The sequence below is a fragment of the Dendropsophus ebraccatus genome, chromosome 1 (genome assembly GCF_027789765.1).
Source record: "Dendropsophus ebraccatus isolate aDenEbr1 chromosome 1, aDenEbr1.pat, whole genome shotgun sequence".
Classification (NCBI taxonomy): Eukaryota; Metazoa; Chordata; class Amphibia; order Anura; family Hylidae; genus Dendropsophus; species Dendropsophus ebraccatus.
The window spans coordinates 176,235,719-176,251,710 of record NC_091454.1 but is presented as its reverse complement, the minus strand read 5'-3'; the positions used below and the strand labels follow the sequence as shown (position 1 = coordinate 176,251,710).

The window sequence follows — 15,992 nt, the reverse complement described above, 5'->3', positions numbered from 1 at the left end:
CTGCAGCCCCCTGTATACCCAGTCCAGCTGCATATCACACACTTAGCTCTGCAGCCCCCTGTATACCCAGTCCAGCTGCACATCACACACTCAGCTCTGCAGCCCACTGTATACCCAGTCCATCTGCATATCACACACTCAGCTCTGCAGCCCCCTGTATACCCAGTCCAGCTGCACATCACACACTCAGCTCTGCAGCCCCCTGTATACCCAGTCCATCTGCACATCACACACTCAGCTCTGCAGCCCCCTGTATACCCAGTCCAGCTGCACATCACACACTCAGCTCTGCTTCATCTTACATAGCCCTGTGGCAGGAGACTGCTGCACCTGTTATAGTGCAGTGTGCCGGCTGCATCCATGTGTCGGGCAGTGTGTGTGCAGTGATGTCAGCCAGTGCTAGGGGAGGGGGAGGAGCCGGGGGAGGGGCGGCCGGCAGGGAGGCAGCGGCTCAGTGTGTGTGTCGGGCAGACAGTGTGTGTGTCGGGGCTGCTGCAGCATGTGGGGGAGACGCGCGGTGCCCCCCATATGAGCGCTGGATCTATCCTATGGGAGGGTGACCCCACGGCTTGGGCAGGCTCATGAAGCCGACAAGGTGAGTGGCTCATCGGGATCTCCATTCAGCTCAGGCTCCGCTGCAGCTTCTCAATGTCATGAGCAACTTTGCTGAGAACTTCCCCTATCACAGCGGGTGTAGTGCAGACATGGATGGGCATGGCAGAGGAGGGGGTATTGGTAATATAATATGGTGACCTTTACTTTGGTGATGGATGTGGTCAGGATCATGTGTGTGTGACCGGGGCACGATCCATCAGAGGTGAGGACACATCATGGACCTGGCCATAGAGCAATATTACACCCATTGCTTATCATGTCCACAATAGGGATTCATTGGGATCTGCTATTAAACCTGACTTGTCTATAGCTCTGCTGTCAGTCTGCCCGGTGTTAGTACCAGACACTACCTCCTGCCCTCTGTATAGCTGGCAGCTGGCTATTCTGGTGAAGAAAGTTCAGCTTTATATATATATATATATATATATATATATATATATATATATATACAGATATGCCCACTTATATCATCCCCCATATATATATGTATATCTTGTACTGCTGGATCTGGTACTTGTCTCTAACAAGGCAGGAGAAATGCTTGTGGATTCCCAGGTAGCTGCAGTGTATAGCAAGCACCTGCAGTGTATAGCAAGCACCTGACTATAGGGACAGATAGGACAGTACTACAAGAACATCTCCCAGCCTGAACTAGGTGTACAAAGTCACAGGAACCCACTGTGATATTACATGACATGGACTTAGTTACATCTGTGACAGCAGCCCACAGTACATGCATATGTCTAGGACTTGTCAGGTGTCCGGATACTATGGGTTGTGAATAACATGTAGTAATTATGGATTCCAGCTAATCCACAGAAATCTCCACATCACTCGGAAATGATAATAATAATAAAAAAATCTGTTTTTTTTTTCAGCAGTAACCGCATAGTTTTAGACCTAAATTAGGGTTTTGTTATCTACCCGTGGTCCATGTATACAATACATTGCACCTTATTGCATAAAATGTGGAGTGCAGCATTCTATCTATCTATCTATCTCCTATCTATCTATCCCTTGTCTATCTCTCTCTCTCTGTGTCTTGTGAGATGGATGTACCTATGCACTTGTTGGTTTACTTTCACCTATATAAACAGCTACTATTGGTCATGGACGCACTATTCTACAATATAAAGTAGCCAGAAGCGGTGTCTCAGCTGGACATGCCGTTTTTCACAGCTTTCCTGTGTATATCTTACTGAAATGATCTTGGCTATTGCACTCTGTATCCTATCTATGTGCTGTATAGACCTCCTTGTTTCTGTGTATCCCCATTCTCTATGGCTTCCTACCCTATAAAGCTGAGCATGGATCCCCATCATTCCTTAGTAGATGCCCCATACTTAGCAGCATCTTTCGAGTGACACCTTTATTCATGTAGAGAAATTCTAGCAACAAAGTAGTGTTTCCTCCAAATTGCTCTTTATGAGAATTTCATGGCCAGTTTGCCGAAACAATTACAGTAATTCATTATGATACGGTACTGTTACTTTGGCACAGGTATCTCTATGTTCAGGCGGCATATAATTGTCATTGCTGTTCCTTTACAAGAGTTGTAACATTTAGGATGGGACTGCCCACTATCCTTATAATAAGACCCCCGCCTGAGATTTTTGTTGGACCCAATGGCATCAGATATTTTTTGTTCTAAGAATTATATATATATATATATATATATATATATATATATATATATATATATATATATACATGGATGTCTCTAGTATAGTAAGGTTAGGCTAAAGGCGTGAGCATTGTAGTGTCTGTGTAATGATGGATTGGTCTCACAGCTTATTGGGAGCTATCTCATGCCATGTATATTATACCAAGTGATTTCAGCTGAGCCCCTCACATGCAATGGAATAAAATAATGATTGATTTGCGGTATTAAACAGCTTTATCATTAATCTGTCAGGCTAATGGTGGGCGCACATATGTATCCCTATAAACATAGAGCAGAATGAAACGGATGAACAGCCGCCACCTCAATCCATCTTCAACTTTATCCTCCATACGTCTCATTTAATTACATCCTAATGATCGCACCATGGGAAGATTCCTCCTATTTCCATCATTTCCCATTGTTTTACACCAGAGGTCTGAGATTACAGAATAGTAGAGAGATTTTTCACAATTCCCAGTCACTTTTTCTTCTCCCTTGGAATTGCACAGCAGCAGGCAGTGTCATTTCATGACTTAGATCCTGCAAGCCTATTAATATACCGGCTTCACAACATCAACAATCCGGAGCAACTATGTACTCTAAGTGTATGATAGCCCTAAATCATAGTTTATATATTTCACTTTATGAAGAAGAAGAAGAAAAAAAAGAGGATTAGGGTTAATAGCGCCACCTACTGGTAATAATCCGCAGTGTACTACATGTACAGTATGTAGCATAAACTCTATGTTCAGGTTAGTGCTCATCTTTATCACTTGTGTTAGAGCCAGGATAGGGAAACTATGCTCTCCGACTGATGCAAAACTACAACTCCCATCATGCCTGGACAGCCAAAGCTAAAAGCTTTGGCTGTCCAGGCATGATGGGAGTTGTAGTTTTGCAACAGCTGGCGAGCCAGGGTTCCCTAGCCCTGTGTAAGCAAAAGGTACTTGTTCATCATGTAGGTTTCTGGCACTATAGCTGTAATGAATAGCCATGTCTGTGTCATGTAAGGAACACAGAAGGTGACACTAAGGCAGGAATCAAGCAATATAAAAGATTAAAAAAACAAACAAAAACACTATACTTAAAAGCTGCCCGTGTGATTCCTTCCCAAGTACCAAGCACTAAACGCTGCAAAACCATCACCAATTTCTGGACCAATACTCTTTAGGACACAGGGAATCAATACCCAAGGTGCCATTGACAGCCTGCAGCAATGTCATTGCTTCTTACATGACTGGTAGGGTGTATTTGCATGACTATTGATTAACCCACAAAATGACAGCCTACACGGTGTTTAGGTGTCAGATGCACTTTAAAGATTAACACTCTAGTAAAATGGATCACTTAATGTATATATTTATCTTTCAAGTTGCAAGAGGAGGGGACCTGACAATGTCGGTCATAAAAATCCCTTTAAGAGAATCAGCAGTTTTAACCCCCTCCCCCAGGAAAACTCAATGTTGCAAAGCGGATGATGCTATCATTCTCCTCTATAGTAGACAACGTAGGGATCAGACCTTGCCTTGGTGTACCCGTCACAACATCATCATCTTGACGTGGTTCTGTGAATTCTATGACAGTGAGACCTCAAACATTTTAAAGTTTTTTTTTTTTTCTATTAAATATTTTTTAATATTTCCCTAAGAACTAACCCCCCAAATGAGATGTTATTACCATAAGGGTGCCCTGATGCCACATTGATGCACCCTTCTGTTCCAGACATATGTGGGTTAATATTGTGACAACTCATTTTATAGACAGATGGGCAGTAACCCATCTGACTATGAATTTTATGAAGTAATTTTATTAATAGGAGTTACTATCAGGTGGTTATTATACAGTCAGGAGGCGTAAATGTTTCTAACATTGAGGGTCATGTATGTCTAATACCCACCCTGATTGTATAATCCCACCCATCACCTGACATGTACTTCCATTATAAAAACCAAGGTCACGCCCATCTGACTATTAAGTGTCAAACTCTAAACCCCCATATCAGGGACAGGAGGGTGTATGGAGAACCTGTAAACTTATGTGTAATCAGGGCACCATAAGCTATTTAATGACCTCTCATTTTGTGGGGTTGGTTACAGGTCCTAAAAAATGGTGGAAAAAATTGTTTCCAAATTAAGTTATATAAATTTGTAAATTACTTCTGTTTAAAAAATCTCAAGCCTCCCAGTACTTATCAGCTGCTATATGTCCTGCAGGAAGTGGTGTATTCTTTCCACTCTGACACAGTGCTCTCTGCTGCCACCTCTGTCCATGATGGGAATGGTCCAGAGCAGTAGAAAATCCCCATAGAAAACCTCTCCTGTTCTGGACAGTTCCTAACATCGATAGAGGAGGCCGCAGAGAGCATTGTGTCAAACTGGAGATAATACACCACTTCATGCAGGACATACAGCAGCTGATGAGTACTGGAAAGCTTAAGATTTTTTAAATAGAATTTAAATTTATATAACTTCCTGCCACCGGCTGATTTTATTTTCACCCGAGTACCCCTCACTAAAACTGCTTGCAGCTTTACAGGACCATAGGTGTCTTCACCTTTTACCACAGTTCCTAAGTTGAGCGCCTAAGTGTGAAAAGGGGTTTCCAAACCAGGCCGAGGTCTGGGCATATCTGGAGACCTTTTGCGACCAATGTACAGTCGCAGTTAATAGCTATTGACGCGTTTCTGCTGTAACCTCATTTGGAGAGCTGGCTGAGAAAGCTGCTGACAATATTTCGAGCCGGCTGGATTGTGTATTTTGCAGTTTTTCACAATTAAAATAACAAACCAACATCACAAATTCAATAGAAAACGGTAATCACATTACAGCTGTCAGGAATTGCTTCCGGCAGCGTTCTCTGAGCCATTTTACATCGGCTTTGCTGCCTTATCTTTGTCTGTTGAAAAGCAATGATTTTTTCACACCATCATGCACTGGCGTACTTCTCAATACCCCTAGTTAAGATATAGGAGCAGATGCTATGGGAGGACAGATTACTGAGGCTGGAATCACACATGCACTAAAGTGGGTTAAAAAGAAATGGGGAATATAAAGGAAGGACTTGTACTTTTTATATTTCTGCTTTGGCTGAGAAATTGCAGCTCATCTGGATCGACAACTGCAAGTGCCATTCCAGCCCAAACATGTATACAAATCCTGCACATAAAGCAGAGATGGGGAACCTGCGGCCCTCCAGCTGCTGCAACACTACAATTCCCATCATGCCTGGACAGCCAATGACTATATCATTCCGCATAGTAGTCTAGTCCCTCGCACTGTCGCACATGTGCGTTCACATGTGCAGGATCTGCAGCAGATTTGAAGCCGCTGATTTTATGCTGTGTTCAGTCATTTAGGGTGCGTTCACACCTACAGGATCTGCAGCAGATTTGATGCTGTGTTTAGTTATTTAAATGAAATCTGCTGCAGAAAATCAGCTGCAGATCCTGTAGGTGTGAACGCACCATTAAGGAGAAATCTGGCGGATTACAAGCTCCTGCAGCTGGCTGGGAGTAAATTGTTTCCAAGTACTAATTTACCACTCCCACGGGACCCCCGGCAGGCTCCAGAATCTCCGCTGCTGACACGTCACGACCCAGATGATAGACTTGGACTGTTGCTCGGAGCTACGGCCGCAGATCATTGCTATTGTTGTCTTTTGAAAGATGTTAAAAGACAACAATCTTTGTTACATGAAGCGATTATCAACTGTAATGACCAATAATCAGCCAAATACGGCCAATAATCATTTCTTGTAATAGGGTCTTTAGTAGTGCTTGTAATCAGTTTCCCCCCTGCCGGGTTTTATAATCTACCGGACTTCTCCTTTAAGTAACAATGATATCTGCAGCTTCAAATCTGCTGCAGATCCTGGACGTGTGAACGTAACCTTAGAAAACAAAACTGGGATTGAAAGTTTATCGTAAGTTGTACCTATACCTGATTACTATTTGCAGGTTAGTGCTTGATCAATATGTCAAGCCCTGGTAAGTTTGTATAGATCAGTAGGGTTCCATATTCATATTCCAAGATCCATTGTTAAGGGGTTAAATGTGGTGCTATTCCTGTGCTATATGAGTTTATATGAAGCATCTTATAATTATGGGCCACACAACAAGGGCTCCATCTAGCGTAGCATCCACACTGGGTGTGAGCCAGGAGCAGCCGCTCTTCTCCTGCTTCCATCCCCTGCATGTTGATAGGACTTGAGATAGGTTTCATGCACATATAAGGGTGTGATCTCCGCAGTTCTGGCAGACTGACTGACCACAGCCTTCTGCCAAACCTTGTAGTGTGAATCAAGGTACAGCAGATTTATACAGCATTCTGGGATCATGGAAAAATCACTGGGGTGCCGTTTCTGGAAGAAGCAAAACGTCTCTTAACCTGAAAAACCTGTGAAGTAATATATTGTAGCTGCGCTTCTCTGTCCTGGGCTTTCAACTTTATTTTTCATTTCCAAAAATATGTTTTGGGTTATTCAGTTTATTATGTGTGCTGGAAAGGGACAGAGACAACTAGCTAGACTCTTTGTACTACGCTGTGCTGTGTGGTGGTGCTATAGAAGTAGATATAGATGCAAGATCTGCAGGTGGTAATGGGTTTCTGGAACTCTAATTCTTAGATTAAAGGAGAAGTCTTGCAAATTTTTTTAATTAAAGTATTGTATTTCCCCCCAAAAGTTATACAAATCACCAATATACACTTATTACGGGAAATGCTTATAAAGTGCTTTTTTCCCTGCACTTACTACTGCATCAAGGCTTCACTTCCTGGATAACATGGTGATGTCACGACCCGACTCGCAGAGCTGTGCGGGCTGTGGCTGCTGGAGAGGATGATGGCAGGGGGACACTGAGGGACACAGGGCACTGGAGGGACACTAAGCATCCCTCTGTCATCATACTCTCCAGCAGCCACAGCCTGCACAGCTCTGGGAGTCGGGTCGTGACATCACCATTTTATCCAGGAAGTGAAGCCTTGATACAGTAGGAAGTGCAGGGAAAAAATCACTTTATAAGCATTTCCCATTATTAGTTTATATTGGTGATTTGTACAACTTTTGGGGGGGCAATACATTACTTTAATAAAAATTTTTGTCGGACTTTAATATCTTTAATATCATCATAGAACCTAGGTGCAGGTGCTGTGGCTGTAATATGGAGTACTACAAGTGGCCATGTTAGGTTTATGTTGATATGTTTTCCAGATCCCTCATTCTCCACCATTTTGCCGCTGTGATTGATGTGCCCGTCTTATTTTTAGTATGGGAAAGTGATGTCACTAGATACAACTATTATTGCCGCATTCTGTACGTTTGAAAGTCCACCTTTATCTTCAGTATCACTGACTTGTAACTAGATCACACACATTCAGGTCCATAAAACTATATGAGTCTGTTTCTGGAAAGCTCTTCAGAGAAGAACAAACTTGCATAGGAAACTGAAGTGTCATACAATATGTGACACCCTCTACCTGCTTTGCTTTTATGGGGCTATTAAGTCCATTGTAGACTGCAATTATTTTATACATACAGTGTATATAACCGGGCTGAGCAGACTTGGCTAGCGGCTCAGAGACAGCTCAGGATAACAGACAACTCTATCAATGTATCGGACCGCTCTGTCCATTGAAGACAGTCAGTGGAGCCATAGATAATGCAAGTTTATAGAAATACCTTAAGATTCCCCACCCATTGTCTTTGCCCTTTAACATTCCGACAAGCCCATAAAGGTAGCTAACCACTGGTAAGCAGCCAAAAATATGTCATCCGGAGCCGATAATTGATTTTTGGGGTCTTTTTATCAGAAAGTTGTAACTTTTGGAAGTTGTGGACCGCAGTCCCCTGATGCCATGTGGCTGGCGAGTTTTGCCTTAACCATAGGCACCTGTCCTCTCTAAATAACTTTATAGAGTTAAAGGGGTTGTCCAGCAAAATTCTTTTTCTTTCAAATAAACTGGTGTCAGAAAGTTATTTAGATTTGTAATTTACTTCTATTAAAAAAATCTCAAGCCTTCCCATACTTATTAGCTGCTATATGTCCTGCAGGAAATGTTTTATTTTCAGTCTGACACAGTGCTCTCTGCTGACATTTCTGGCCAAGACAGGAACTGTCCAGAGTAGAAGCAAATCCCCATAGAAAACCTCTCCTTCTCTGGACAGTCCCTGTCTCGGGCCAGAGATGTCAGCAGAGAGCACTGTGTCAGACTAAAAATAAGACACCACTTCTTGCAGGACATACAGCAGCTAATAAGTATGGGAAGACTTGAGTTTTTTTAATAGAAGTAAATTACAAATCTGTGTAACTTTCTGACACCAGTTGATTTGAAAGAAAAAGATATTCGCTGGACAACCCCTTTAACAACATGAAGATCAAACTGTGATAGAAACCCAAGGTATATACCAGGAATCTCAGTCAATCAGAATTTATTATAGGAACTAATGGCCAATTGGATGGAAAAAAAATCCTTTTCATGTGGCACTTTACAAATTTGACACACAAGGCTGCTGCCACCTTTATGTTGGTGATAAGTAGAGCTGAGTGAGCCAGGTTCAGGTTTGAGTCCATCCGAACCCGAACGTTCGGCATTTGATTAGTGTTGGCTGCTGAACTTGGATAAAACTCTAAGGTTGTCTGGAAAACATGGATACAGCCAATGACTATATCCATGTTTTCCACGTAGCCTTAGGGCTTTATCCGACTTCAGCAGCCACCGCTAATCAAATGCCGAAAGTTCGGGTGCGGATGGACTCGAGCATGCTCTAGGTTCACTCATCTCTAGTGATTAGTAGTACAACATAGTCACACGTTGAATAGCTTATGTGACATTGAAAAGCAGACAGTATTTTGCCCCAAAGTTGATCCCTTCCTATTTGTATAACTGCATTGACCTTCTAGAAGCATCCAATGTTTTGTTGCCCAACCTTTCATCAGTGGCCCCAATAAATCAGAACACCATTGTAGCACGTGACTTTAAGGCTTGATACTGTGGGCAAAGCTCTGGGGTATTTAAAATGGTGCTCCAGCAAAAATCTTTTTCTTTTAAATCATCTGGTTTCAGAAAGTTATATAGATTTTCAGTACTGATCAGCTGCTGTCTGTCCTGCAGTAAATGTTTTCTATCCAGTCTGTCACAGTGCTCTCTGCTGCCACCTTTGTCCAAGACAGGAACTGTCCAGAGCAGGAAAGGTTTTCTATGGGAACTTGTTGCTGCTCTGGACAGTTCCTGTCTCAGACAGAGGTGGCAGCAAAGAGCACTGTGACAGGCTGAAAAGAAAACACCATTTCCTGCAGGGCATACAGTAGCTGGCAGGTATGGTAACTTAAATAGAAATAAATTACAAATCTATATAACACTCTTAAACGAGTTGATTTAAAAGAGAAATATTTTCGCTGGAGTAACCCTTTAATCCCTACAGCTGCCAATTGTGAAACCCTTAATAAGTCATGTTTCAGCATAAGTGGTTTCTGCAGAATTACCAAGATTAAGTATGGATCGGCTTCCCACAATAAGACTGTCCAACCACTGATTAAGTCCCAGATGTAAAATCTCGTTGTGGCTCGATCCTAGTATAACTTATTATATAATACAGTCCGTTTTTATTTTACCTTCTTCTATCCCTATGATCACAGGGCATTGGAATGGCCTCAGACGAGAGGCTATAGCGTTGCATAAGAGAAACCAGTACCATAAACCACAGAAATGATATTTATTAGTGTGTGGGAGCTCTAATCTAGAGCGCTTAAGTCTTACAATTTGTAATTTGTAAATCGGGCAGCTAAATGGAGGCTTGTAAAAGCAGGCAATCAAAAGTCATTTGGAGCCGTTCTCTGCAGCTCCTGCTTTATTCTCTAGAAATCAAGATCATTTTTTTTTCCTGCTAATGCACCTAGAATTCAGTGCGTTTTTACAAGCCTCATAAACCTCACCTACATTTTATGAGAAGAGAGATCCTGTCAAACTTCCAGGTGGCTCATCTCACTTATTTTCCGCTTTATGTTTTTACAAGAGGTTGAGCGTAGGCACTAAAGGGGTATGTGCGTACACACTAATTTGTCTTGTTGGAGATATGTTTAGTTTTATACAGAGCAGGACTTGCCTACACCTTCCTCTAACACATTGACTTCAGTGGGGGAAGTGATATAGCCGTGAAGAATAGGAGACAAGGAAAGGCAGACGACGCATGACATAATGTTTAGAATAGTTTAGGTTCCTGTTCATATGGGTGTACAATGTAAAAATAATTCTGCACTCTACCTGAGTGAATGAGCACATCAATATCCTACTATCCTAGGCTTGTTAGCGTTTGGGGAGAATTCTTATTAACTAATATGAATGTTGCGGTTTCTGGAGATCCGGTTGTGATTTATAGAAGACTATGGTCTGTGATGGTGCTTTATATGGGTAGTGAAAAACTAAAGAAGTAATACTCACTTACCCCAATCCCCCCAGAGCTGATGTTCCACTGGCTTCCAATCTCCGCTCATCACAGCCTCTTCCTGGTTCCTAGGATGCCTCTTCCTGTAGGAACTACCTGACTTAGCCAATCACTCTCAACCATATAATAATATTTATAATATTTATTTGACTAGCGCCAACAGTGCTATTCTTGCACAATACAGGGGTAACATTACATACACACATTACAGAGTTACAGAATTAAAACAGCCAAAAACACAAAAGAAGTGAGGGACCAGGTTGACTGGGGTAACACAAGAGCCAAGAAGTACTTTATTTGCAAATGGTCCAGCCATTGTACATCAGAATATATATATATATTCATGATCTACCCCTTTAACGCAAATATTAGTTTTAGATTAGATCTATTAGTAAAGGGTCACAATCTTGGACTCTCTAGGACGTTTAAGAGAAGTGAAGGCACTAAGGTTGGTCATACAGATTAGATGTTTTGACAGGACCGCACAGCACTCTGATGTATATGGGGGCCTCATAGCTCTCCCATGACAGATGATGACAGGGAAGAAATGGATTGGGCCTGTTGAATATCAACTGCTCCATTATTTTGTTCTCTGGAAGAGAAGACACCAGCAGAGATATCTGGCAGTGGCTTTCTGCCCTGTCCTCCTTCTGAACATACACGCTTGGTCGCTGTCTAGTCATGTGACTAGTAGCCTTTTCCAGTGTCTCCAATCTGACCACACAACCTTAGGCACTCTATATATGCAAACCTGACCCCAGTCCATTGTACCTGTAAAGACTTGCTATCTGCTACCTGTATGTGCTCCTCACATGTATGTGAATACCTCCTACACAGCAACAGTCAAGTAATGGCTTCCCTGATGCATGGCGTTACCCATAGTCCTCTTCCAGCAGGCATGCCAAATATTATACATGAATTTAGTCCTAAAAGACATTCCGAGTGCAGCGGAGTGAAAGCTCCTGTGCCTGATTAATCACTCGTGTACTTGTTAATGGAAGAGGATGACATGGTGCTTATCCTTCCTCACCATGGACTTGCTTTTATCAGCTCTCTGTATAACATATTTATAAATGTTTATACTAAAAGCCTGGTAAAAATTATTCATCTTACCTTGATTTGACACTTCTCCCTGTTAACCCTTTCATTTCCAAGGGGGCCCTATAGAAAGATCGCAGGAACTATGTTTATCATGGAATTTTAGAAAGGAAGTTACTAGAATCACCATCATCCTGAAGCTTCCCCTATAGGAGCGTCGCCTCTGCTCCGATGTTAGGGCAATCGCAAAACTACCTGCAAAATAGTAAAAAAAAATGCTGTGTATGCAGATAGTCATCTAACCCAACCAACTTTCATTACCAAATGGTTGAAAATGTAGAGCATGCCCTCAGTCCAACACATGTAATATTCCCACAGGGATCATTCTTCCATAGGGTTGATAGAATTTACATGGATACAAAGATAATACTTAATTGTGAGCAAGCCTGCTTCTTTACCTTGAATTTCTCTAGCAGTTTTACCATTTAAAGTGTTTCTCAAAATGTCCCGCCACCGACACGTCATGTTTTTAGGATGAGTAGATTGCAGGTGCATCAGGTACCATTGCAAGCAATCTGTATATGGGATAGCGTAAACCATGACTATGATTAAGCGAATCTGCATGAAACATCTTGCACAGAGAGGAGCAAGTCGCTCATCTAAACGAAGCTCCCGCAGACAGTGCAAACTCATAGGCGGTCTCTGAAGTGACCGCCTGCTCAGCCAATCGCTGACTGGGACTGAACCGTTGCGGCCAGTGATTGGCTGAGCAGTCTGTCACTTCAGAGACCGGCTCTTGCGGAGAGCAAGAAGACTTTATTATTTTACTATATTTTATTATTATTACTTTATTATTTTATACTTTTAAGAGAAGGGCTGCATGGACATCGGTAACGATATATACATATAGCCCACGGCCTAATAGAGCCATGTAATAGGCTCTAGCAGATTGGTACTTGTTTATTATAGTGATCAGGCCATGTAATACAGCCCTTAAACAATTTAATAGCTGTTAGGCCACCCTCTCTCTATCCCATTCAGCACATGAATGTTTGGACCAGCCAAGTGTTTTTGCATTTTGAGTGGAACAAGGGGGGTAAGCTTCAGCTAAATTTCTCTGGCAGAGGCTTATCTCTACAAGAACAAAAACATCTTGCAGTTGAATTGCAACTTGCCAGATCTATCTCTCTTTCAATAATATACAATTTTTCCTTTTTTTTTTCTAATGTGTATGGGGTCCTTTGGCGTTCCTTTTATTTTACTGTCTAGATTGGCATACAAGGAATGAAGGGATTCAAGATCATTGTTTGTAATGTTAAAGCGACTCTGTATTCACAATCTGACACCCCCCCAAACCGCTTGTACCTGTTTTGGGGTCCGTTTGGCAGGTGATGCAGTTATTGTCCTAAATAAAATAACTTTTGAACTTGCAGCCCTGTGCCCAACGGCCAGGGCTTAGATTGTGTATGCATTAGGCTGGCACACCCTCTCTGTCCCTCCTCCCCGCCCTCCTCATCATTAGGAATGCTCCAGGCAGATTTTCTCCTATTCCTCAGCTGTGTGAATACTGAACATGGGCTGGATCGTTAAGGCACCTGTGCAATCTTCAGACAGGAGGGTGGGGATGAGGGACAGATGGGTGGGGTACAAAGTTAGGGCACAGATACTCTAAGCCCCGGCTGTTAGGCACGGGGCTGCAAGTTTAAAAGTTGTTTTTTAGGACAGTAACTGCATCACCTGCCAAACAGACCCCAGGACAGATCTTGGATTGCTATCCGAAGGTACAAGTGGTTTGTGGGGTGGAGGTGGGGGGGTGTTGTCATATTGTGGGTACAGAGTCGCTTTAAGGCTATGTTCCCACAATGTAAAAATAAGTGCAAAACAACGGCAGTTATTATGATAAACATTACTTATGGCCATTGTTCGCCCTTATTTTTACATTGTGGGAACATAGCCTAATACACAGGTTATGACAAATGATCTCCTGTTCCCTAATACTTGTTCCTCATGCCTTTTGCCAGTTATCTGAATTCTTACCAATCGCCCAGACTGTGGATATTTGTCCTTCTGATCCAGAACTTTTTTTTTCTGTTGCCGAAGCAGCAGCAATACTAGACTACTGTGTTCTAGATGGAAGAATTTTATTGAGGTTTATCTTATATGGAAGTGAACCAGTCCCGTGACTTGACAGGAGTTATAGATGTCAACTTCAGCTTCTTCATAGACCTGTGGAGATGACCTATAGATTGAAATCTCTGTATAAATGACCAGCTAGTTATGTTATCCTGGTTCTGTGGGTGGTTCAGTTTCTCAGCAGGGTCTGTGAAAGGGGGATTGTTCTATAAGCCAGACCTATTCTATATACCCTATTAGGACATGTAGAAACCAAAAAAGATCATTCCCTGCTCAGGATATCCCTCTATGAGGCAGAAAAGAGAGCCAAGCTGTTCACATTCTGGTGGACTTGATCAGTCCTTGTGTTACATGAGTGACCATTCATTTGAATGGTTGCCATGTAATACTACATCTCCCCTGTAGAAATGCCCGGTTGGCTAAGGCTTTCCCTGACAAAATGAGCATATTTTGGGAGTGGGACTTGGGGTGATGTTTAATCTTGCCAATGTTAAAGGGGTACCTCAGGTTTAAAAAAAAAAATAAGATAATGTATGTCCTGCAGGAAGTGGTATGTTCTATCCAGTCTGACACAGTGCTCTCTGCTGCCACCTCTGTCCTTGTCAGGAACCGTCCAGAGCAGTAGCAAATCCCCATAGAAAACCTGTCCTACTCTGGCACTTCCTGACATGGACAGAGGTGGCAGCAGAGAGCACTGTGTCAGACTATAAAGAATACACCACTTCCCGCAGGACATACAGCAACTGATAAGTACTTATAAATAATAGTAATTTTCAAGTACCCTTTTAATGCTGGGAAATGCTACACATATGGGGGGAGATTTATCAAACATGGTGTACAGTAAAACTGGCTCAGTTGCCCCTAGCAACCAATCAGATTCCACCTTTCATTCCTCACAGACTCTTTGTAAAATGAAAGGTGGAATCTGACTGGTTGCTAGGGGCAACTGAGCCAGTTTCACTTTATTGGCAATTACTTATGAGGGTATATGCACAGGTCCAGGTCACACTATGTTTTGATGTATATACGCCAGGTAATACTCCCTCTGTACAGTATACATACAGATATTCATTAGCCAAACAAAAATTGCAGTCAACTAAAATTTTAATAGAACTATGTAAAAATTGTATACAATATAGAGTATGGGTTTATATCAATGGCAATTGATGTCTGTAACTGTACATCTAGGGCATAGGGTTGGCAGAACTCTTCAGACTGTTCCATCAAACATAATAGGGGGGAATGGATCCACTTTTGTAGCTTACAGACCAGGAAGATACAAAAATAGACTGGGACTAGTCTAGAAATGTACTGCTCTGTGCTAAATATAAAAAGAACAATGCAACAAATGTTATTTAACAGTAAACGTTGTCAATACAATAAGAATTGATCACCATGTGGTTGTAGTTGGAAGATGACAAATGATCTGCCAGGCAAATATTTGGCCACTCCTGATAATGATCTCACTTATTCCGTATTCCATTGCTGTGAATAAGTTGTTACAAGTGTCTCGTGTTGGATGGGCTGTGCTCCAGGATGCATGGAGTTAATAGGAAAGCTTCAAGTTGAAGTCGTTTTTCTGTCCAGACCACAAGCTGAAACATCCCACTCCTAAAACTTGCACATGGTGATATGTATGTTTGACAGATTCTAAATGGCAAATACGCTACGTCTATCTCTGTGTGTTCAGGATATGACGTGACGAGGATGATTATTGTGTTGTTTCTTGGTTACATTGTATCAGGGTCTTGAAGAGTAGATATGAAATTAAAGGGGTACTCCAGAGGGGAAAAATGTTTTCAAAACAACTGGTGATAGAAATTTAAATAGAATTGTAAATGACTTCTATTAAAAAAAAAAAAAAAAAAAAAAAAAGCCTTCCAGTACTTATCAGCTGCTGTATGTCCTACAAGAAGTGGTATAGTCATTCCAGTCTGACACAGTGCTCTCTGCTGCCATATTTGTCCATGACAGGAACTGTCCCGAACAGCAGCAAATCCCCATAGAAAACCCCTCCTGCTTTGGACAGTTCCTTTCTCGGACAGAGGTGGCAGCAGAGAGCACTGTGCCAGTTTGGAAAGAATACACCACTTCCTGCAGGACA

The 15,992-nt window shown here is 42.1% G+C and overlaps 1 protein-coding gene across 1 annotated transcript in view; it reads left to right on the top strand.

The window, feature by feature from the left end:
• The first annotated feature begins 470 nt into the window (after window positions 1-470).
• RGMA (repulsive guidance molecule BMP co-receptor a) overlaps window positions 471-15,992 on the top strand; it is a 36,252-nt gene continuing 20,730 nt past the window's right edge. The window contains exon 1 of the mRNA XM_069984951.1: window positions 471-595. Coding sequence (XP_069841052.1) covers window positions 582-595 — 14 coding nt within the window. The 5' untranslated portion in view covers window positions 471-581. The remainder of the gene's footprint in view (window positions 596-15,992) is intronic.